Consider the following 26001-nt stretch of genomic DNA (forward strand, 5'->3'; position numbering starts at 1 on the left):
CCACATTAAAGACCAGAAAGCTAGTGTAGACATGCCCCAAGTCTGATGAATGTACGATAGCACAATGCATCAGCTGTAGAAATAAGACTCAAGTTCTTTAAAGTATTAACAAACCCAGTATGAAGGACTATAGAGTGGGAGAAAAAAAAAGGAAATGAACACTTTGCCTTCTTAAAGACCAAAAGGAGAAGACACATATAAAATCAAATGTCCTGATACTTGATAGTTTCAAATGAGATGCAGTTTATATAGATGACCAGTGGGTTAGAATCCCCATTTCTACAGACAATTCAGTAAGTTCCTTTGGTTCCAATTATCTCCCATATGTCTGATAATTCTTTAGCTTTTCTGAAGCTATAAGCATTCTGGTAAGATGAAAAATCTGCAAAGTCTATCTCAGTCTAAGATGAAACACACAAGTATAATTAAAGTGCATACTGAATATAAACGTCACGTATTTTTTACAATAACAATGGCAAGACTTTATATTAAATTTGACAAAAAAGTGGCTGGGCGTGAACCTCCGTCACTAATACTGATGAGGCTATCCACATCTATTAAAATTAATGGAAATTCTGCCATTGAGTTTAACAGTGTGTGAATTTTAATCACAGTGAGGAATCAGGAATTATGGTTTTGTGGAGTTTTATTTAGGGGGGAGCTGAAATCATACTATAGTCAACAATTAAAAATGCAATTTCAAAATATTATGTTTTTATTCCTTTTCATAAAATTATCAATTTATAAAGATTTTGGATTGAACTAAATCTCATATGAGCATCGTTTCTTTCATAAGAATGGTTTGAATGGTAAGAGAAGGCAATATAAGAAAATTCATTGGAGAGAAATTTCTTTTCACTTCCTCATGCTACAGGCATCTTTTTGGGGCCCATGTTAACAAGATACAATGGATCACAGTGAGATGTTAGACAACAGAAGAATTACACAAAATTGGGTAAACTATCACTCTTCCTTATATTGCTGACTCAGACCCCTTCTGCACTGTCATATAAGGACGGGTTGCTTATCTGTAACCAAGTTTCTTCGATTGGTACTCTCTGAATTCACACTAGTGGAGATATCTGCACCTGCACAGGCTCCAACGGAAAATCTTCCAAGCTGAATTTTTAAAATTTTGGTGGTAACCCTCCCCCCCTTCCCTGCAGTGCAAAAAAGGCAGCCCTGGACGCACGCTGCCTGGTTCCTATGCTGCAAAGGTAACGAGAAAGGGAGAGGTTTGCCAGAGGGGAGGATGGGCAGGATTGTGTGAATTCACAGAGTACCACTGGAAGAAACATGGTTACAGGTACTTTGTGTACTCTGTGAATAAACACTAGTAGTGACTAACAAGCTAAAGTCCAGGCCGGTGGGACATAGCAAACCCAACAATGAGTTGAGTATCCAAACATGTCATTTATTAAGGCACATAATAAGTCAGCAACAGTGCAAATAACTAAGCCAACGTTAGTTGCAGAGTGTAAGGTATATAGATAGTAACAAATAAGCTAAGGGGTACCGTGGCCACCCAGTACCAGCTGAGGAAGTAGTGCACGTGAAAACATATAATAAGTGCACGAGTAACATGAATGGGAAACCCAAACTCTCCACCAAAGTAGGAAGGAAACCAATAGTCAGACAACCAGATAATGAGAACAACCACCTTCATGAACCTTTTACATCAAGTGAATTGGACATGGCTCTCAATAAATGTAAAAATGGCAAAGCAGCTGGCCTGGGCGATCTACGGATGGAACAAATTAAGAACTTTGGCCCAAAAGCAAGGTGGTGGCTGATGATGATGAACAACTGCATTGCATCCTATCAGATTCCCAAAATTTGGCAGAAAGCAAGAGTCATAGTCATCTTGAAACCAAGTAAAAACCGTAATGATCCAAAAAGCTATAGCTGTTGTGCCATCTTTACAAAGTTCTGGAGAGACATACTTTGAATAGAATTATGGAAAAAATAGACCCATATTTGATTCCGGAGCAAGCTGGCTTCAGGAAAGGCAAAAGCTGCACATCACAAGTGTTGAATCTGACTCAGCACATAGAAGATGTGTTTGAAAGGCAGCAGATTATAGGAGCTGTCTTCATAGAACTGTCAGCAGCTTATGACACTGTAAACCACCGCCTTCTCCTGAGAAAAATTTACAATATCACAAAGGACTACCACCTCACCCGCTTCATAGTAAATCTGCTACAAAACAGGAGTTTTTTTGTTGAATTCCAGGGTCAGAGAAGCAGATGATGAAAACAGAAGAACGGCCTCCCTCAGGGGAGCGTTCTTGCTCCATCAATGTTTAACATTTACACAAATGACCAGCCACTGCCAGAAGGGACAGAGAGTTTCATCTATGCTGATGAACCAGCAGGATCACTAAGATCATCTGGAGAGGCCCTGCTCTCAGTCCCACCTGCCTCACAGGTGTGGCTGGTGGGAACGAGGGACAGGGCCTTCTCGGTGGTGGCTCCCCGGCTGTGGAACACTCTCCCTGGAGATATCCAACAGGCTCTTACCCTGCTGGGTTTCAGAAGAGCCGTGAAAACATAGTTATGTGCCCAAGCTTTTGATGAGTAAATGATAAAGTTGACATGGCCTGATTTAAGGATGGAGCATGAGGATCTCGGATGAATTGAATGAAATTAATTATATATATGTTTTTAAGGTTTTTATAATGTATTTTAATAATGTTATTAATGAATTTATATGTATTGTTTTGCTTTTATGATTGCACTTTTGGGCATTAAATTTTTATCCAATTTCTATAAGCCACCCTGAGTCCCCTCAGGTGAGAAGAGTGGGGTATAAATGTTGTAAATAAACAATAAATAAGTAAATAAATAAATTATTGTGCATCACCACCCAAGCAGGGAGGTTTGAAATGGTTGAACAGAAACTCTCTGAAGCTTTAGGTTTCTTACTGCCTATTACAGGGAAAACCAGCTGATCCCTAATCAATCTAAAACACAGATGTGTGCTTTCCACCTTAGGAACAGACAAGCATCTCGAGCTCTGAGGATTACCTGGGAAGGAATCCCATTGGAGCATTGCAGCACACCAAAATACTTGGGAATTATCCTGGACCGTGCTCTGACTTACAAGAAGCACTGCTTTACTATCAAGCAAAAAGTGGGTGCTAGAAATAACATCGTATGAAAGCTGACTGACACAATCTGGGGATCACAGCCTGACAAGGTGAAGACATCTGCCCTTGCGCTTTGCTACTCTGCTGCTGAATACACATGCCCAGTGTGGAATACATCTCACCACTTTAAAACAGTGGATGTGGCTCTTAATGAGACATGCCGTATTATCACAGGATGTCAACATCCTACAGCACTGGAGAAATTATACTGCTTAGCCGGCATTGCACCACCTGACATCCACCAGGAAGTAGCAGCCAGCAATGGAAGGACGAAGGCATTGACATCTCCGGCCCATCCCCTTATCAGATATCAGCCAGCACGCCAACGCCTTAAATCAAGAAATAGATTTCTAAGATCTACAGATACTCACAGGAACACCTCAGCAAGTGAGAATCCAAAACTGGCAGGCTAAAACCCAGAACCTTAATCAGTGGCTAACGCCGGATGGGAGACTTCCCCCTGAGCACGCAGAAGACTGGGCAACTTGGAAGGTGCAAAACAGACTGCGCTCTGGCACCATGAGATGCAGAGCCAACCTTAAGAAATGGGGCTACAAAGTGGAGTCCGCAACATGTGACTGTGGAGAAGAGCAAACCACAGACCACCTATTGCAATGCATTCTGAGTCCTGCTACATGCATAATGGAGGACCTTCTAACAGCAACACCAGAGGCACTCCAAGTGGCCAGCTACTGGGCAAAAGACATTTAGTATTAATGTCAAGTCTTTTTTCTTAAAAATCTCTATGTTTGCAAATTCATTACAACTTGTACCCTCGGTTCGCTTCTGACACAGGAAATAAATAGAAATAAATACGAGTAACACAGGGTGAATTCTGCAACCAGTGGTCAATTCAAGCAGTCATTATCCAAAGCATAAGGAGAGAAAAGCCCAACTGGTAGATGGACTAGGGATAGGGGATGAAAAGCATTCCGCTCTTAGGCTAGGCAGTGAGATGACATCACAGTAACAGAATGATAACCTGGAAGAAACTTTCTTCATGTGATCAGGGAGATGTAGGTTAAAAGTTTTTTTGAAAGGAGTAATGGAGGGGCCTTTGGGTTTGAGGGGTACCCAAGTTCGCAGCAGAGGAAGAGACAAAAAATATCTGTGTGACATGAATAAAAGGGAACGGTAACAATAAACATGACAAAACATTGTAACCCTGCGTTTCTGGTTTTTTCTTTACAATGAAAGCAAGGGGACATGATGTTCAGGGAAGGCAAGCTGAGAGGACTGATCTTCCAAAGGCTGAGTATCTATGGGCCCTGGAGTTTATGCTGTAGTGGGAGAAAAGGTTAGGGGTATAGACCATACAGATGCCTTGCAGATTGAGTCCAGAGGGATTCCCCTGAGGAAGGCCATGGATGCTGCCAGGGCCCTTGTGGACCTCAGTCGAACCGAGGGAAGGGGAGGGAGGCGAGCAAGCTGGTATGAAAGTTCAATTGCTGCTGCAATCCAATGGGAAAGTCTCTGGGATGAGATTGGGTTTCCAATCGTATCTGGGACATAGGAAACAAAGAGTCAAGTAATGGGCATACAAAGCAAGCCATTCTGGGAAACTATGCAAAAAGCAATTGGAAGCAATATGCACGTAAAGATCTATTTGAAAAGAAGGAAAGTGTTCAGATAAAGTAATTTGGTTTTTTTAAAACTTATGAAACTTTTTATACTCAATTGGATTAATGGTCACCAAGCCTAGCACTTTGTATTGTCACTGGTTTTGGCTCTTCATATCCTAAGCTTAGACCAAGTACCTGTGAGCTAGGACTTCACACTAGGGATGAAATTCTTTACTGAATTTATTCTCAAAGACAAAAATGAATAGTTTTAGTGATTTTTTGCCTTTACAAGAAAGTCTTTGAAAACTGCCGTTTTAAAAGTTTGTTATTGTTGATATTGTTTTTGCAATCGGGACTTATTCTGTGTAAAATCCACATGCTATACAGCAAAATAAGTATTTTCCATCTTCACATAAAAATGCTATTTTCTGCAGGAAGCCACATGTGATTTATTTGTAAAATAAGTCCTGGACTGCACAAATTTACATCATTCCAGGAATCGCTTTCCTTGGCATTTATGAATTGTATATTTGATCAGCTTATTTTTTAAAAAATCAAAGATTATTTCCACCTGAAATCTGTTTTTTAATTGGTTTAAACAGTATGTAGCAACATCAAATTTTACACTTCTATTCTTAAATCTATATATATAAAAGAGTGATGGCATCAGGGCAGTGGACAAAACAACAAAACTACAGGCCCCCCAACCTCGAAATTTGACAACACAACCCATCATCCACGCCTCTAGGTTGATACAACAAAAAGAAAAGAAAAATAAAGTCCTAATTACAGGGAGAGCAATAATTGTTTTTATCCAATTGCTGCCAGTTTAGAGGGCTAATCTCTGCCCACTTCGTTGCCTAGCAACCAAGGGACAGCCAGGTTTCAGTTAGGGGACAGGCAAATTTAGGCCTCACTTAGGCTTCTTCCACAGATTATCTAATTTGCACTGGATTATATGGCAGTGTAGACTCAAGGCCCTTCCACACAACTATATAACCCATTTATAATCTTATATTATCTGCTTTGCACTGGATTATCTTGACTCCACACTGCCATATAATCCACTTCAGTGTGCATTTTATACAACTGTGAAGAAAGGGCCTCATATAATCCAGTTCTGAGCAGATAATATAAGATTAGAAATATACAGTAGACTCTCACTTATCCAACATAAACAGGCCGGCAGGATAAGTAAATATATTGGATAATAAGAAGGGATTCAGGAAAAGCTGATTAAACATCAAATTAGGTAATCGTTATACAAATTAAGCACCAAAACATCATATTATACAACAAATTTGACAGAAAAGGTAGTTCCATGCGCAGTAATGCTATGTAGTAATTACAGTAGAGTCTCACTTATCCAACACTCGCTTATCCAACGTTCTGGATTATCCAACGCATTTTTGTAGTCAATGTTTTCAATATATCGTGATATTTTGGTGCTAAATTCATAAATACAGTAATTACTACATAGCATTACTGCATATTGAACTACTTTTTCTGCCAAATTTGTTGTCTAACATGATGTTTTGGTGTTTCATTTGTAAAATCATAACCTAATTTGATATTTAATAGGCTTTTCCTTAACGCCTCCTTATTATCCAACATATTCGGTTATCCAACATTTTGCCAGCCCACTTATGTTGGATAAGTGAGACTCTACTGTACTGTATTTACAAATTTACCAGTAAAATATCACAATGAATTTGAAACACTGACTACAAAAACATTGATTATGAAAAGGCAGACTGTGTTGGATAATCCAGAACATTGTATAAGCGAATGTTGGATAAGTGAGATTCTACTTTGATATGAAATAATTTCTAGGATAGAATAATGCAGAACAATATAATCTCTAAAACCAGGACAGTAATAAAGAAATAAAGAAATAAAGAAAGTAAATAAAGCAAGGAAATTGGAAATTCCACAAAGGAAACAATCAGGGCCAGCTAACACCTCCCAAGAAAGGATTCTTCCAGAAAGGAAGCTGAGAAGGCAGTGAAGCACTATGTATTACCAAAGTCATTATTATTACTATCATTACTATCCTTACTATTATTATTATTATTATTATTGTGTTGCGGTCAACCGTGAAAATGAATACAATCTGGCTCCAAGTATTCAAAAACACTAAAATCAGAATATATAAAAATTAATGTGGTATAATAAAACAGAACAATACAATCTCTAAAATCAGAACACTAAATAAAGAACAACACTCTGAAAATAGGGGAATTCCACACAGAAAACAATCAGGGCCAGCTAACACCTCCCAACAAAGGATTCCCATCATCAAAGTCTGGCCAATCCTCTGTTTTCTCAGGGCCACAGACAGTAGAAGCATATAAAATATCGCAAACAACACCACTCTGAAAACAAGGTAATTCCAGACAGGAAACAATCAGGGCCAGCTAACACCTCCCAACAAACAAATCACTCAGGGAGGAAACAGCTAGGCTTTAAATCTGCAAGGCCATTACATCCTAATCATTTTTCTTAATTGCAGCATTCATACTTGCCTCCAACAGACAAAAAAAAAACAATCAGAAATATTGCATATTCACAACCTTTAGGAAATAATGTCCCCTGATGGCACAGCATGTTAAAGCGCTGAGCTGCTGAACTTCTGGACCGAAAGGCCGCAGGTTTGAATTGGGGGAACTGACAGAGCCCCCACTGTTAGCCCCAGCTTCTGCCAACCCAGAAGTTCAAAAACATGTAAATGTGAGTGCATCAATAGGTACTGCTCCGGTGGGAAGGTAACGCCGCTCCATGCAGTCATCCCACATGACCTTGGAGGAGTCTACGGACAACGCCGGCTCTTTGGCTTAGAAATGGAGATGAGCACCAACCCCCAGAATCATACATGACTGGGCTTAATGTCAGAGGAAAACGTTTACCCTTTACCTTAACTACCACCAATTCCTCAATACTTTATTTCCCATACCACCATACTTCGCCACAGCAACGCGTGGCCGGGCACAGCTAGTAAAATATAAATGGCATTTATCATTATATAATTGGTTTAGTTTTGCTAATTTCTCTCATTTGGTGCATTATTGCTCAAAAAACTTTTTACTTTTACAGTGTTGAGGTGAATCCCTGGCAAACATCTGTAAATTAAGCTTAATGTCAGATTCTAAAGAGGTGCTGGAGCCATGGAGTCACAGAGAAGCAGCAATACAATTTAAAAGGCCTTAATAAATATTCTACAAGCAAAACTCCCTTTACAAAGGCTTTTAGGCAGATACGTCTAGCTGCACACTCTTTTAACTTCTTTTTATTTGTATAGGCATGTGGACTCTTCCTTGGTGGAAGAGAAAGAGTACAAGGGCTTGGAGCCCAAGAGATCCCACCCATCAAACCCATAGTGTCCTGTGTCCCTCCCGTTTGCTTTGCAGATTTTTGTCTTCCTTTTTCACTGTCTTGCTGGAAGTTTCGTAGCAACACTAGTGGCAAGAAAATGCTAGAGAAAACAGAACTTTCAATGTCAGATTTCATAAGTGTATATGCACTGTAGTAAACAGGCCCTGGAACATAGGCATTCTGCAGTACACAATCTCCTGAAAGCAGAAGCATATCTGGAAGCATTGTTTACCCCTCATGTGCCTGCAAAATGGTAGCTATGTTTTCCAGAACCACCTCCTTAGCAGAAAAGGCAAAAGTTGTTCTTTTCTGAGGTGCAGGAATCTCTCTGTTCTTTCAATATTATTTCTGCCCCTGGTATTGAATGTTCAGGAATATATCTACTATTAGGATATATTCTTCCATTGATGCTTTTTTATGGCATGATGCGTTTCCTATTCTGTTACTTTTTCTTTGTATGTGCATTATTTCTTCTGAGAACAAGATCGGCTATTAGAGCACGCTGTTTCATAGCACGTATAAATCTGCTTATACATTTAATTAAAATAGATTTCTTAGATAGCCAGTTCCTAAGTGGTATGACTCATGAGGTGGAGAAGAGCTTTTCAGAATATAAAGTATTGCTTAAAGAAAAATATCACACACTTTATTCAGTAGATAAACAGGGTTTACATCATCCAAAGCAAGTACTCTGAGAAAGTGTTAACATTGATCCTAGTTCTCCTTTTTATAGTTTTCTGTAAAATGAGTTTAATTAATTCAAAACACAGACACCACATAATCGTACATGTTTTGATTTTCTTTGAAAAATCCTGCTGGAACCCGATAAAATGCAGTTCAATTCAAGCTATTGCTATTGCTATACTATTTCATAACTTTTGACAATCTTATGGTTTACTTAGAATAAAATAGCATGACTTTAACATGAAATATTTTACTGTGAATCTTATATACTCACATGTTCACAAATACTGAATGAAACTAAATCAGATGCAGAGATAAGGACAAATCCAAAAACAATTACCATGGAGTAAGCTTTATGCAATTTATGGGCCTTAAAATACATTTTTTTCTAAAAATGCAAATAATGCAGCATGATATAGTTTGAGAAATGTGAGGAGAAAACTAAATGTGGTTTACTTTATGTTTTCATAAAATTGTCTTCTCTTACTGTAGTCATAAATATTATAAATATTATAATAGAATCATGGTACCTACAAACCATTTGTAATGCCTGATAGGTAGGGAACCCCCAACTGCAATCATCCTTGGCCTGTATTATAACATTTAAATGAGGAATAACTACTGTATATACTTGAGTATAAGCCGACCCTAAAATAAGCTGAGGTACCTAATTTTACCACAAAAAACTGGGGAAACTTATTGACTCGAGTATAAGCGGAGGTTGGAAAATGCAGCAGCTACTGGTAAATTTCAAAATTAAAATAGATCCCAATGAAATTATATTGAGGCATCAGTAGGTTAAAGGTTTTTGAATATTTAGTGTATTTCAAAGCTCTGTAAGTGGAAAAGTAGGGTCAACAAAAACAATATGGTATTAACTATAACTTAATAACAACAACAACAACAACAACAACAACAACAACAACTTCATTTGTACCCTGTCCTATCATCCCAGGCCAGCTTCCAACATAGTAACAGGCAAACATTCAATGCCTACATAAAGAATGCTGAGCTAGATATAGATCTATAATTATATATACTAATTTCACATATGCATTTCCCCCTGAAATGTTTGCAAATCCTCTCTCTATATATGTGCATTTTCCTCCTGAAATATTTGCTAGTCCTATATATTTGTTTATATCTATCTAGAAATCTCTCTCTCTCTGTGTGTGTGTGTGTGTGTGTGCATTTCCCCTACAATATTTGCAAGCCCTATATATCTATATCATATATATCTAGACATCTCTCTATATATAGATAATTATATCTGTATAGGGTTTGCAAAGGCTTGCAAACATGTGAGGTGAAAATTCATATATAAAATTATGTATACACATAGATACAGATATACAGATACATGGAAATCTCTAGCTATCTATATGTATATAGGATTTGCAAAGACTTGCAAACATATGAGGGGGAAATTCATATATAAAATTAATTTATATAGATAGATAGATAGATAGATAGATAGATAGATAGATACAAAAATAAATGTACATAGGGATTGCAAAGGCTTGAAGGAGGAAATGCCGATATATCTGTAGCAGAGATTAATAAATATTTCAGGGGGAAATGCTTTTATAAGATTAATGGGTATATTCTTCTTCCTGACTTGCAAGGGCTTCTTTCTCTTTTCAAAACATTCCCTTGGTTAAGACCAAGAGAGGCTTTGGAAAAGTAAACTCTGATAAGGGAGGATAAGAGGAGAGATAAATATATCATATATTGCAAGCAACGGCTTCCAGGCTCCGCTGCCAGCTTTACCTTGCCCCGATTATAAACCGGGGGAGACTTTTTCAGCTCATAAAAAGGTGCTGAAAAACTCGGCTTATCTTCGAGTATATACGGTATTCTGCATGAACACAAAACAAGGGTAGTCCCACAAATCCATCCACTCTATGCATAACAATAGCACTACATTTATTAACGAATTCATAAACACAAGACACACATGTACATGTAAATCTTCTATACACCTTTCCTCAATCCTACATAGTGTGGATTAGTGTCCATTCTTACCTGGCTTCATTGTAAGTGGAAATGCTTATTTTACTACAGAATATAGAGCCTTTTACATCATTTTTTCTCCTCACACTTCTAACAAATCACTATTGCAATAAGGGCCAAGGACATTGAATATTCAAATATATTACCTATTAAAATGCTCTATTATTTTTGATGTTTATTTGGAAGGTTGGGAATTAGGAATAGTCTCATGTATTCTCTTTGCAAGAGAAGGAATCTAGATCCAATTCAATGTACAATTTTTCCTAAATGTTAAGAGCAATAAATTCATATACTGTAGCTAATAAAGTGGCAATTGAAGACCATCATGGATCAACCAAACTAAACAGACTTGGACCCCTTCTACACTAGCATATAATCCTGATTATCAAAGCAGATAATAGATATTATCTGTTTTGAACTGGATTATATGAGTCTACACTGCAATATAATCCAGTTCAAAGCAGATGATCTGGACTTTATTTGGCAGTGTAGAAGGGGCCTGAGTGAGCAATCTGAAGAAGAGTGATAGTTTTGAGTAATTCTTCTGTTATCTGACACCCCTCTGTGATCCATTGTATCTTGTTAACATGGGCCCCAAAAAGATGCCTGTAGCAAGAGGAGGTGAAAAGAAATTTCCCTTCAATGAATTTTCTTATATTGCCTTCTCTTACCATTCAAACCATTCTTATGACAGAAATGATGTTCATATAAGATTTGGTTCAATCCAAAATCTTTATAAATTGATAATTTGCTGAAAAGGAATAAAAACATAATAATCCAGTTCAAAGCAGATAATCTGGATTTTATATGGCAGTGTAGAAGTGCCTTAGATTGATGTGAAGAAACTGATCAGAAAAACAGCAGTAGTGGTAGTATTCCCCAGTGACTTTTGTCACTGGTGAAATCCACTATTTTTCCACCAGGTGGGAGATTATAATGCTAGTAAATGTGAAGATTTCCACAAATTTTATAGTTACTACCAAAATGAGGGATTTTCTTTGTTCCCACCTTTGTCACCAATTCAATGATCTCCTTCTGTCCTACTGCTATAGCCACCAATTCTGGGAACCACCCAGATGTCCTCAAAGTACCTATGGGAGATATTGTGCAACTTATATGTCCACCTGGCACAAGCCCACTTTATTCACTGCTGCCATCACAAAAACTGTGCCTGAATACACATGTCATACTATTTAACATTTCTGTTTATACACTTTTGGCCTCCCTGTATTTTGAAAGAAATGTATATTTATTTACCTGCCAAACCACATAGCATTTTTTTCATTCTAACTTAACTAAATTACCATTGAAATGTTATTATAACATAGAGTGGTAAGCTAAAACCCGGAAGCTCAATCAGTGGCTGATATCAGATGAGAAACTCCATCAAGGGCACACAGAAGACTGGGTGAGTTGGAAGGCACTAAACACACTGTGCTCTGGCACTACGAGATACAGAGCTAACCTTAAGAAATGGGACTTCAAAGTAGAGTCCACAGCATGCGAGTGTGGAGAAGAGCAAACCACACACCACCTATTACAATGTAGTTTGATCCTTGCAACATGCACAATGGAGGACCTTCTTACAGCAACACCAGAGGCACTCCAAGTGGCCAGCTTCTGCCAAATTTTTAACTTTGTTTGTGGGTTTTTATGCATTATAACTATCTTCTCAATTCGCTTCTGACATGATAAATAAATGAAATTATAATATATGATAATTGGCTATAATTTGTGAAAATAAATCTATGAAATTCAGATCCTTTGTAAAGCCAGACGAATAAAAAAGGTAGAGTTCTGACTTTGCAAATATAACGTACACATCCTTTTTTGACAAACAAATTTTGTGTAACATTTTGAAAGAAAGTATTTCCATAAAACAAATAAATAAATGTGCCATTACCTCCCTTCTGTTATTTGTAAAGTAATCATTCAAAACTGCTTGGATATCAGCTGATTAGAATATACAACGTAAACATGCAATTTCTTGCTCTCTTTTACCTGGAATGTCATTATCTTCAATGCTGCCATCAATGGATCCAGTTGAATAATTGGCTGGACTGATTGGAGGGCTGGAAGTAAAGCTTGCATATCCTATGGAAGAGGTGATTTCAAAATACTCATGGTTGTGATTTAATCGGTGAAATTCAAAAGCTGACACTATTGATGTACGTTGCTTAGGCTGAAAAACAGAAATGGGTGGAAATTTCAATTTTTTATTTGTTTTTTGTAACTAAGGATGATTTTCTCTGAGTTGATTTCTTTTTTTACAGTTAGATTCTAAAAAATCAAATGTTTTTAATTATGTTAAATTCATATTATATATACTATTCCTAGAAGTAGTGCATTCATCCACAAGTGATACTGTTTTGTTGTCTTAATAAAACATTTCCATAAATGGGAAAGTATTCTAATAAAGATATTTGGGGATGCCAAAATATCCAGATTTTAGTATTTTTCAAAGCAACTCTGTAAAGAAAACATTTCAATATTATTCATTGGAGAAAACTTCTTAATGTCTAGACCAGGGGTTCTCAAACTTTTTCAGTCACTGAGCCCTTTTTGAAACAAATGTTTCTCAAGGAGCCCCAAGAAATGTTTATATATTACATTATCTATTAGATATTACATATAATGCATATATATCAGGCATGGGCAAATTTTTGGACATAGGGGCCGCATTGATAGATGGATATTGTTTGTGTGAATTAATTTTAAAAAATGAACAAATTCCTATGCGCACAGCACATATCTTGTTTGTAGTGCACAAAAAGGAAAGATCAATACGATATTTAAAATTAAGAACAAATTTAACCAACATAAACTTAACAGTACAGTAGAGTCTCACTTATCCCACATAGACGGGCCAGCAGAACATTGGATAAGTGAAAATGTTGGATAATAAGGAGTGATTAAGGAAAAGCCTATTAAATGTCAAATTACGTTATGATTTTACAACAAGTAATGTTTTACAACAAGTCTGCCACTTGTTTGGGAGTGTGGCTACAATTGTGTTGTTGGGCATGTTGGCCCACTGCGCGTTGCTGCCTGGATAAAAAACAGCTGTGAATCTGGGCGGGAGGCAGACCATTGGATAATACAGAACGTTAGATAAGCAAAGGTTGGATAAGCAAGACTCTACTGTATTTCAATGGAAGACTCCCAGGGCCATCCAGCCCAACCCATTAGGGGAAAATGCAATAAAAGCACTCCCAACAAATGGCCATCCAAGCCTTTGTAACAACAACAACATGAGCAACCCCAGGGGCCATCCAAGCAACCCTCTTATGCCATGAAGGAAAAGCACAAATCGCCCCTGGCAGATGACAATCCAGCCACTGGAGAAATAGTAGTAGGAGTAGTAGTAGTAGTAGTAGTAGTAGTAATAGGAGCAACCCCAGGGGCCATCCAGTTCAACTGCCTTCTACCATGCAGGAAAAGCGCAATCAAAGCACTCCCTGAATGGTGGGAGGAAAGTAGGGCTTTGGAAGCAAAGAAGGCTGGGGGGGAGGTTCTGGGTGGCAAGGAAAATAGTGTGGGCAATGAGGGAGGCAAGGGAGAAAGGGTCTATGCCCTGGGAGAACGCTGTTGCTGCTGCTGCTGTTTCGGCAGCTCCAAACTTTCATTTCCCTGCATTTCTCAGGAGAAGGAAGAGAAAGAGGAAAGAGGAGGAGGTAGGAAGCAGCATGTCACCATGGAACCCCTAATTATTACTTGTGGAGCCTTAAAGCCTCTGCAGAGCACAGTTTGAGAACCCTGGTCTAGACAATTTGAGTTGCTGAACAAAATTCAAGCGAACACAGTATTTGTGTTCTATGGCACACTATGGACATCACAGTTCCACAGCCATTTGATCCAAAGTATTTTACGTGTTCAAAATTCAAAATGAGCATTAACCAATCAAATGTATAATTTGAGTTGAGAAAACTTTGGTTAAGTTGTCTCTCTTGGTTCAGTTTGTACTTCAAAATGCATCTCTAGAATGTTTGCCTAAGGATCATAGAACACACTCAGATGTTTGTTATTTAGAGGAAAAACACTGAGAGGCATTTACAGAAAAGGGATTCAACCCTTTCCTAAAGCGGCCACCAAAGGCGTGGTAGTAATGAAGAGAAAATTCAGGGAGAGAGAAAAAGACGGTTTCTACTTCTAAAATAACAACAAGGATATTTTTATTTCTTAAATTTTCTCTAATGTCTAACATTTACTAATTGTTACTGTCCAGAAAAATCTTTCTCAATTCCCATCATGTAAATTATGTAGGTATACACACACAAACACACACATTTGATATTTCTGAATTACTCTTCCACTCAATGTGCTTAAAGTAATTGAGAAGAAATTCTTCATCGTAATATGAGAGAGGGCCAGACAAAAAAGCAAAACTGATAAAACTACGCACTATAAAACAGGGCTACCTTTTGAAATCAGACTAGCTTTTGATAATGGCTCAGTGAAACAGTATGAGTTCCACCAACTGTATAAAAACCAATAACAAAGGAGCCAAAGTATTAGATTCTTTCTGAAATGGATACAAAACTGTTAAAACAGAATATCAGGCTACTCATCTTACCAAGGCTATTGTCAATTAGAGTATGTGTCCAAAATATGGATTTAAAATGTATGTTCTGTACACACTCTCACAAATAAAAATGATACAAGCAGTCATCATAACAATAATAAAATAGTTGAACATCTGTGGAGATAACAAAATTAATTTATGACACTAGCACAGAGCTGATCTGACAATATGAGAGATTGTATTTTGCAATTTTTGAGGTACTTGAATCCAAAAAAAGAACCCAAAAGCTCTCACAGATGATCATCAGCAACTGAAGTGGGTCTAGAAACTCCAAAACATCTGTTATCTTTTCACAGAAAAAAATGTTGCAAAAAAGATAAGCACAATCACTACTTTCAATCATTCACTTTTTCACTCATTCAAAAATACTGAAGAGTGCATTCAAAGAATGCAGGTCTAGTGAATTCAGAGGGAACATAGCCACCGATTTCAATTAAGTTAGTAATGAACAAAGCCAAAAGAATAGCTATTCAATGTTCTGGGTCCATCTGTTGACAATTCCATGATGAAAATAGCATTTAAAGCTGTTTCCAATTAACTATCGCACAACAGCTTGTTCTAACAATAATTCTGATGCCTGCCTGTGCCAGCCAATGCACTGGGGGGGGGGGGGGGATTGGTTATGACAGAAAGAGACAAATGTCTAATATGGTGGGTCATATAGATAAGGGATATGAGGAATCCTGTAGAAATAAGACAGCAGGTGTTTTGCAGGGGCATTAATGAAATGGTTTTATTTATTTCGTGTCGAAAGCACTGCATAATAAGTGAGTTTAAAACTAATAAAATTAAGGGATCACAAGCAGTTAAATAGTTTTAGACCAAAAGCGGGCAACAGCAACGGCATTGTCTGTAGCTTTAAACAACTCTTCCTCTATATATGAGACAGGACATTGTGGGCAAGCATACATATGCAAAGTTGTTTGCTCTGCTCCACAGTCACACAGGGTGGAGGATTCCTCCAGGTAACGCCATCTTACCAGATTGTCTTTTGATCTGCCCACTCTGCTTCTGAGTCTGTTCGGGGACTTCCAAGTTACCCATTCTTGGTTTGTCTTTGGAGGCAGACCGTCATGGGGGGCCATCCAGTTGGGATTGCCTAGTTTAGCTGTCCAGAGGGATACTCTTGCTGTTGCTGGAGGAACGTTAAGAGGAGTGGTGGTTCTCATTAAGCTTTTCCTTGATTTGAGAAAAAGCTTCATGAGAATCAGCACTCCTCTTAATGTTCTTCCAGCAACAGCAAGGCAGCTAAACCAGGCCATCCCAACTGGATGGCCCCCTCCAGGGGCAAACCATAGAATGATAAGAAAATCTCTTAATATGAAATAATTGAAAATAAGAGATGTGAAGCCCCACTCCACAAATAACACTAAGCCATTACTTAGCACAATGTCAGTGGATGAAACAAGAAAAAAATGGTACCGAGAAAAAGCAGCATTTGAGAAACAAGAGGGTAGGAAATAAAATCTGTCATGTCAGAAAGCAATTTCAACAGTCATAAAAATAGGTAAGCTATTAAGTAAGATGTTAGTTTATCCAGATCCAAACAAAATAAATTAATTAATTAAAGGAGCACTTAGGAATTTCATTTCAATATATTTAAATGTTATTGACATATTCTTATTAGAATATTACCCTGTTTCCCCGAAAATAAGACAGTGTCTTATATTAATTTTTGCTCCCAAAGAAGTGCTAGGTCTTATTTTCAGGGGATGTCTTATTTTTTCATGAAGAAGAATTCACATTTATTGTTGAACAAAAAAAATGAACATTACAAGCTAACATAACCAGACAAACTGTGAAACCTATCAAGAATTTCTTGTTACTGCCACTATTTCCATATACAACAATCTATGGTACATTTACTGATCCTGATAGTTATGAATACAAAGCAAGATTTATTCAATCACAGTCATGTCATCATCTTCTAGAACATCATCATAACAATCCAAACCCTGAATTTCCTGGTGAATTTCTTGTGACTCCATTTCTTTCAGAATCATTGGCCCAAATCTCTCATGTCTAGCAATAGCACTGTCCTTAAATGAATACTTCTTGTCAAGGTAGCCTGCTCGTAGTGCATTTGTAATGCAACTGTCAGTAATTTTGTCCCATGAATTCTTCACCCAAGTCACAACCTCTTGAAGCTTAGGCTTCACAAAATTTCCACGGTGATTTCTTTCCATTCTATTTTCAATGTAGTCATTAATTTCCAGAATGCATGCAAAGAATGGCTTCCTCTGGGTCAAGATGAGCCACATATGGAGTAAATGCTTTGGAGGCGTCATAACTTAGGAAGAAAGAAAAAGCATTCACTCCATATGTGGCTCATTTTGACCCAGAGGAAGCCATTCTTTGCATTCATTCTGCTGTAGACATTGCTGGCTTGCAACTCCCACCATTCCATAGCTAAGGCCTGATGGGACCTGTAGTGCAAAACCCACTTCCAAAAAGTAGAAATAATAATAATAGACCTTTCTTGAAAAATGTACCTGGTTCTCAAACACTATCTGGCACACATCCAGTGAGGAAGGAGGCAGGAAAGGCAGCCATGTGGAAGGTGAGGAGGTGGGAAAATGAGAAGGCAGGAAGAGTGCATGCCTGGCGAAAGGGAAAGAGAAAGGCAGGAGAAAAGGATCTCATGCACACAGCTTAAGGAGAAGCTGCTTTTCTCGCTTTTTCCTTCCCCCTCTTGAGCGAGTGCCGGCCAAAGGGGGAAGGGACAATCTCAAGCAGCCTCGTCTCTTTCACATTCACACAACACCTGTCAGGAAGATGAAGGAAAAAGGACAGGTAGCTGAAGGAAAAACTGCTTCTCTCACTTTTTCCTTCCCCCTCTTGAGCGAGTGCCGGCCAAAGAGGGAAGGGACAATCTCAAGCAGCCTCGTCTCTTTCACATTCACACACTGGACAAGTAGCTGAAGGAAAAACTGCTTCTCTCGCTTTTTCCTTCCCCCTCTTCAGCAAGTGCTGACCAAAGAGGGAAGCAAGGGAAGGGAGAGGGGAAAGCATGAGCGATGCTTTCACACAGCACCAGCCGAGGAAGGAGAAAGGAGCCCCGGCGGCAGCGGCGGCGGCTCCCTCCTAGGTCTTATTTTCGGGGGAGGTCTTATATTTGGCAATTCCCCCAAACCTGTACTAGGTCTTATTTTATGGGGATGTCTTATTTTCGGGGAAACACGGTATCAGAGAAAATAATTAACTTTTCAATCAAAGGATCAACTGATTTCTATTTCAGATCACCCACCTGAGGCCGTATAACTTTCACTATATTTTTTAGTGCAGTATCTGGTGATGGAGGAGAACAGTCAGGTGTTGGTCCTGTTGAACTGTTTCTATGGTTACTGCCGGTACCTGGTGCAATAATTGCTACTTGAGGTGCATTATCTGTGAACAAAAATAGCATTGCCGTGAATACAACATTGTATAGAGTATACATTTAGAAAACAGGAATTGGCTTGGAAGACCAAAAAAAAACCTACAGTATTTCTCTTCAATATTTTAGTTATCACTTATAAGTCATGAAGCTAGCTTTTTATAATCTTTGTTTTGAAAATGCAATATTGGCAATTATCCCAATCTAGGAGATCTCATATGTACATGAAGAAAGGGAATTGCCCTTTAGTGAATTGCCCTTTAGTGTATGAGTCATATAGAGTTATTAGGAATGGGCTGTAAATGCGATTCTACATTGGGGAAACACATCTGAACAGACAATTTAAATTGGAAGCTTTAATGCCCTCATTTAAGAATGGAGATAATGTTTCCAACTTTTTCAAGCTAATATCAGAGTTGTACTATTTGCCCAATGACACAAATTGGTTATGCAGGGTTTGAATACTGTCAAGGGGGTTTGTACACTTATCCAAATTCAAAACATGTAAAAATTGCAATACTTTTCCAGAATATTTAAAGAACATTAAACATTAATACTGGAAAACACTATATCTAAACACAAATTATTTAAATTGGTAATGGTAAATGAATTAGAGTTCTCTGGTTTTCTTCGACTGTGCGGACCATAATAAACTGTGGCATGTTCTTGGTGGTATGGGGATACCAAGTCACCTTGTCTGTCTACTGAGAAATCTGTATAAAGACCAAGTAGCCACAATAAGAACAGATCACGGAACAACAGACTGGTTCAAGATTGGGAAAGGAGTACGGCAGGGCTGCATACTTTCACCCTACCTATTCAACTTGTACACAGAACACATCATGTGACGTGCGGGGCTTGACGAATCCAAGGCCGGAGTTAAAGTTGCTGGAAGAAACATTAACAACCTTAGGTATGCAGATGATACCACTCTGATGGCCAAAAGTGAGGAAGAGCTGAGGAGCCTTATCACCAAGTTGAAAGAAGAAAGTACAAAAGCTGGGTTGCAGTTAAACATCAAGAAAACCAAGATCATGGCAACTACACCTATTGATAACTGGCAAATAGAGGGAAAAAATGTGGAGGCAGTGACAGACTTTATATTTCTAGGTGCGAAGATCACTACAGATGCAGACTGCAGCCAGGAAATCAGAAGACTTATTGGGAGGAGCACAATGGCCAACCTTGATAAAATAGTGAAGAGCAGAGACATCACACTGGCAACGAAGGTCCGCATAGTCAAAGCAATGGTATTCCCCATAGTAACCTATGGTTGCGAGAGCTGGACCATAAGGAAAGCTGAGCGAAGGAAGATAGACGCTTTTGAACTTTGGTGCTGGAGGAAAATCATGAGAGTGCCTTGGACCGCAAGAACATCCAACCAGTCCATCATCCAGGAAATAATGCCTGGCTGCTCACTGGAGGGAAGGATATTAGAGGCAAAGTTGAAGTATTTTGGCCACATCATGAGAAGACAGAAAAGCTTGGAAAAGATTATGATGCTGGGGAAAATGGAAGGAAAAAGGAAGAGAGGCCGACCAAGGGTGAGATGGATGGACGGTATCCTTGAAGTGACTGGCTTGACCTTGAAGGAACTGGGGGCGGCGACACCCGACAGGGAGCTCTGGCGTGGTGGACTGGTCCATGAAGTCACAAAGAGTCGGAAACAACTATGCGACTGAGCAGCAGCAGTTTTTCTTTCCTTTGGTCATAGTACCATATGTACATCCATAAATGGTGTTAATAAAATTAAAAAGAAAACTTATCAATGTCTAGTTTTACAAACCTTGGATGACCAACAACCTCCCAGTCCCTGTATCTTTTTCGAAACCCATAATTATAAATTTTATTTAACATGTTTTGTATGTTCACCACTCTCTTTTCCTCCAACACCACCGTTGTAATGAATATGGGAATTTAGACTGACCACTCTCAAGTTAAATGAAGTAGGGGAACAAACATTCCTATCACCAAAAACTAGTGGAGTAAATGAACCCAACATTATATAAAAACTAATTTAACAACACAATAGTTACTTTATGCTTATGCATACATTTGAGAGGTATTCATAACTTGGTTATTAAATATGAAGATCCTTTGGGGGATTGTGCTGGTACAGCTGTACCAGAAGCTTCAACTTTATTTTCTTGCTGCAAATGTTTGCAATCATAGGGCAGGCCGCCTGTAAATCACCATTAAGTTTGGTTCCGCCCCTTGTTCAGGGCTCTGGGAGGGAAGGAGCCATTTTTAAGTTAGTATCACTTAGGAAGCTAAGCTATAGGACGTAGACCAGCTCGTCCCGTAGAAAAGCTTCATATTTCAAGACCGTCCGGGGATACAGAACATCCGAGAAATCAGAGACAGGAATTCCAGGGGAAAAGTTCCAAAAGCTCTGGCTGAGAGCTCGAAGCCTCTCAGCCTCACAGCTCCTGAGGGAAACAGCCCTAAGTTTCTGAAGACTCAAAGAGAGAACAGCAGCACAGATCCACGGAACCCTAGTTGAAACATCTGCAAGCTTTGGCTGGTAGGTCCACTCGATACCCAGACGCATTTGGAGTCGGCAGCGGGTCCCAGATCAGCTAGGCCCAGATAATAGACAGCCTGGGAGAGGTTATAAGAGGGTTTTCACAGTTATTCAAAACCAATCGCCTGTCCCTTGGGGACAAGACTCCTTGAAGATTTATTATTTGTTTATCAATAAAGACTTTGGTATTTCATTAAAGACTCAAAGGCCATCTTTTCAAGGAAATCCTCAACAACCTTTCTTTAGGCACCCTGGCTTCCCGCTGGGCATAAAGTGTACGTCCTATACAATAGACAATCAGTTACAGGCCCAGCGCGTGACAGAACAGGGATTAATATGCAGGAGTAGTCATGAGGCCCATACAGCAAAATGCAGTAACATTCAAAGCCCACAAAACAATAATACTTAATAGATCATGTATGTTTGTTTTTGAAGCTCCATGGCCTACATTTCATTACGATGTTGCTTTGTTTTCTGCTAAGGTCCAGAGGTAGAGCCAGATTATCTTCGTGCTTAGGTGTACATAAGCACAGGGCCTCGTTGGCTGGGAGGGGAGCATCTTTCTGCCAAAAAAATTTTTTTACTAAGAATTTTGCTTATATGGTGCAATTCTAAATTTGAAGGCATTCTGTTTCAGAGCAATTCCAGACATAATGATAGAGCTGACAGTCTATGAAAGTGTACCACAAATCAGGCAGTGTAGGCCTACTGGACCTACCTCCTTCAAGGCCCAAGTAAGGGGCCTCATAACTTAATTAGAACAGGGCCTCATTTGTTTTAAATCTGGCACTGTCTGGAAGTATATTTATAGGAAGAGTGTACTCTTCTGTTTGGCCCTGTTAAATCCAAATAATAAAATTTAACTCCCATTAGCCAAAGGAAAATAACATTCCTTAAGATCTGTCCTGGGAGAAGTTTTGAATTAATAGAAAAATATGTCAATAAAAGTTCAGGAGGTTTCTGAGGAATCAGAAATAATAAATTTTAGCGATTCTTATACATCTCAAACAATCCCTCTGTACATTTGTCTCCCTGTACATTAAACAATGATCTTTAATATTTTTATCAAAATTGTAATTTTAATCCCCAATTTTTAAAAAATCTGTGGACTTATAGTAATGGGATTCTATTTGGTCTCTATATATGACATTGATAAAGTTTATTTTAGACATGTGGTAAAAATAAGTTTTCTGACAACCAGCTCTTTGGTTTTGTAATTACTGTATATTGTTAATTGGAAATTTCAATCAGAGGGCAGTTGTCCCAGATTTCATAACCCTACAAATGGAGTATATCAAGTTCCCCAGTTTGCATACCCTTTCAAATCAGAGACATGAAAGAATGAATAATTTTTATTTCAGTTTTAGAGAAGTAACTGATGAGTGTATCTTGTTGACTGCATAAATTGCTGCAGTATGAATCTCTGTAAGGAGTAGGTAAGGGCTTCAGAAGAATTCCTATAGTAGGAAATAAATAAGATCTCTGCAGTGAGGCAGTAAGTAGTTGCAAGATAATCTCCTTACTAGGAAATATGCAAGGAACTGCAGGATGAGAAGCTGAAAAAGAGGAAAACAGACTGCAAGTAGAGTCCAAGGAAGCAAAAGAAAACACAAATAAACCAAGCTCTGGGGGAGATAAGAAGTTGTGCTTTCAATCCATTATGGTTTTTCCTGCCTTTGAACCTTTAAGGAACCTTTCTATTACTTCCCCTTCAAAGCCAAACTGTCCTTCAATGTGAAGTAAACCTTATTGCATGAGTCTTATGACCTCATCAGACTTACTGCCAGAATCGCAATGCATCATGGTGAATCTGGCAATGCCCGGTGGGGGGCGTGTGAAGCCTGTTGCTCCATGCCCCACATCACCCGGTTTTCCTCCCTCATCCCATGGGGGAAGCATCCACTGCCCGGCTTCCCCTTGTTGTCTCCTATTGAATACGGGAAGCCTCCTGTGTTGCTGACACAGTGGCATGCGCCAGTTCCTCGATAGTTTTACAATGGAGCCCCACCAGAAGTAGTTTAACATTGTGGGATGGGGGCTGGTGGGCTCTGTTGCAAAACTATCGAGGGACCAGCATATGTTCCCATAAACTACCCCATGTAATGAGGTCATTAGGTACTCTGTTCCCTCGATTCCCTCAATGAGCTTAGTCTCTGAGACTCCAACTATCTTTGCAACGAATGTCCCAGAATACAAGGTATCTCTTGTATGAACGGCAAAACATTTAGATTGTCGAGGATGGTCACATGCAGGTTACCAGCATACATTGTCAATATTGGCAACATCAACTAAGGCAGTTTAGACGAAATGGTACCAAAAGGAATGAAAGGCAGTCTGCTTTTAGCAGCACGATTAATAGGTTGTTGGAGGCTTTTAACTTCAAATCTGCAGAATAAAAGACTCACAACAGTGACCAAACTTTATTTTATGTTTCATCTGTCTGATCTTGCCTCTTCTACTGTCTGTTCATTAAAGAAGTCCTTTAAGACCATAAAACTTTAAAGAGCCCATATGATCCCCCAATAAAATCCCCAACACCTATAACAACACTGACAACAACCACGAACTAAAAAACCCAACAAGAATGGCAGTGAGAGAAAAAGAAAGAAACCAAAAAGATAAGAAAATGGCTCAACTACTGGTTCTGAAGCAGGAGAAACTCACTTAGGATGTAACTGCTGTGGTAGACAGAATGCTACTGAGGAGATAGTTGGAAAAATATGTACATGCATATTGAGAATAGATGCCACTCAGCTCTAAAAGAATTTGAAAATATATACTACACAGGGAACCTTACATGAGTCACAAAGACCAAGCTGATACATCATGAATTTAAATGATAACCAGTAACTGTCTGTTATTGAGGACTGAAAGTGGTGTCGCTAGCGTGCCAGGCCTCCAACACTGCACTATCTTAATGTACAAGACAAAAATAAAACAATGCTATAGAAAAGAATCCAGAATGATATGCATGTTTATTTCTGGATCCCTCAGGCAACATAAATATTATTAGAAAAACAGTGGAAGAAGAAGTAGAAGTGCAAAAGATGGAACCATAAGGTAACAGAAAATAGAAAACAGACTGAATTTTATGTTTTCAATAGTTTTTAACTGAACAAAATGGAATCACCAATATACTGGGCTGGATTGTAAATACAGTACAGTCTCACTTATCCAACATTTGCTTATCCAACATTCTGGATTATCCAACACAGTCTGCCTTTTAGTAGTCAATGTTTTTTGTAGTCAATGTTTTCAATATATTGTGATGTTTTGGTGCTAAATTCATAAATACAGTAATAATTACTACATAGCATTACTACGTATTGAACTACTTTTTCTGTCAAATTTGTTGTAAAACATTATGTTTTGGTGCTTAATTTGTAAAATCATAATCTAATCTGATGTTTAATAGGCTTTTCCTTAATTTCTCCTTATTATCCAACATATTCGCTTATCCAACGTTCTGCTGGCCCGTTTATGTTGGATAAGTGAGATTCTACTGTACATGACTGCATAACTATATTGAGCCAGATATTGTCTCTGAGAGCTAATTTAGAGGACATAATTACCAGTGAAATGCATTCTAGTAGCAGTAGGGAGGGAATCTGGTTGGTTGGGATTTTGTATAATCAAAGAAACCATAGTTCCTTCATGCAAGTAATGTGTGACAGGGATTGTTGTGTAACACAACTGATAAAAGAGCAATACAAGCATGAAAAAATAAAAAGGTCTCATATTCAATACGCAATAATTATTTAAAACAGCATTCCACTAGCTGTCATTACCTTAATCAGCTCTACGGGACTTCAGCACCGGTTGGAATAAAAACCTTTTGTTTAACATAGCCCAAGAATTTCTGGCTCAAAGCAATCTGCTGAAGACTAAAAGGCACCCTAAAAAAACAACAACTAAGGGTTGAAAAGATAAGTGTCAGGGCACTTCCCTGGCATTTGTTGCATTTACCCTCATCTTATGGAGAACACAAATGCAGCTGCGACTAAAGCATAGTAAACAGGGCTGGATTAATCATTAAGGAAAATACGCATATGTTTAGGGCATCAAGGAAAGGGGGGCACTAAAGACATTTTCCTTTGCCAGATTTACCAAGAACCATATGTGCAAAACTATAAATGGTGCAGATGAACCAGGTTCCACAAAACGGGCCTCCCACAATAAGATACCTTGGAATTACAAAAAGTAGAAGTATACAAAAATGGAAGTATATAAAAATAATTATTTTACATAATGCTGAATCAAGATTTAATATGCAGCTTCGATAGTGTACTAGTCTGAGTGTAGGACCAGGAGACAAAAGCTCAAATCACTACTGGGTGACCTTGACCAAGTCACACTTTCTCAGCCTCACAGGCCAAGAAAACGATGGCCTTCTTATGAATAAACTTTAGAACAATTTATTTGTCTTTCTAGCAGTCCATGAGAACATATAAACTGGCCATTTAATACAGCTTGAAATTGACTTCAAACTGCTTGGGCTATGAACACATTCCAACAAAGTGTGTTGTAGCATAAATTAGGGCCTTTAAAAAAACATCACGCAAAGTCACAGGAAAGTATGTGTTAAACTCCTTAATGCGCTTCAGTGAGCTCTTAAATCTAAACCACAACAAAATCGGTTCCACACAATGCGAAGCACACTGTAGACACCCGCCTATGGTGGAGCGCTTTGTAGAATTTAAAACACAGGGGCAGGGGTCCTGCCAAAAAGCACAACAAGGG

At 38.5% G+C, this 26001-nt stretch overlaps 1 protein-coding gene across 10 annotated transcripts in view; it reads right to left on the minus strand.

Annotated features, from left to right (window-relative positions):
- anks1b (ankyrin repeat and sterile alpha motif domain containing 1B) overlaps positions 1-26001 on the minus strand; it is a 444290-nt gene that overhangs the window by 315338 nt on the left and 102951 nt on the right. For all 10 annotated transcript variants that reach the window (XR_010006296.1, XR_010006295.1, XR_010006294.1 and 7 more), the window contains 2 exons: positions 18609-18748; positions 12781-12961 (listed from right to left, as the gene is read on the minus strand). Coding sequence is in view for 7 of the 10 variants with exons in the window: in XM_062980966.1 (XP_062837036.1) it covers positions 12781-12961; positions 18609-18748 (321 nt within the window). In the remaining 3 variants the exon portion in view is untranslated. The remainder of the gene's footprint in view (positions 1-12780; positions 12962-18608; positions 18749-26001) is intronic.

This window comes from Anolis carolinensis, chromosome 5 (genome assembly GCF_035594765.1).
Source record: "Anolis carolinensis isolate JA03-04 chromosome 5, rAnoCar3.1.pri, whole genome shotgun sequence".
NCBI classification, from domain to species: domain Eukaryota; kingdom Metazoa; phylum Chordata; class Lepidosauria; order Squamata; family Dactyloidae; genus Anolis; species Anolis carolinensis.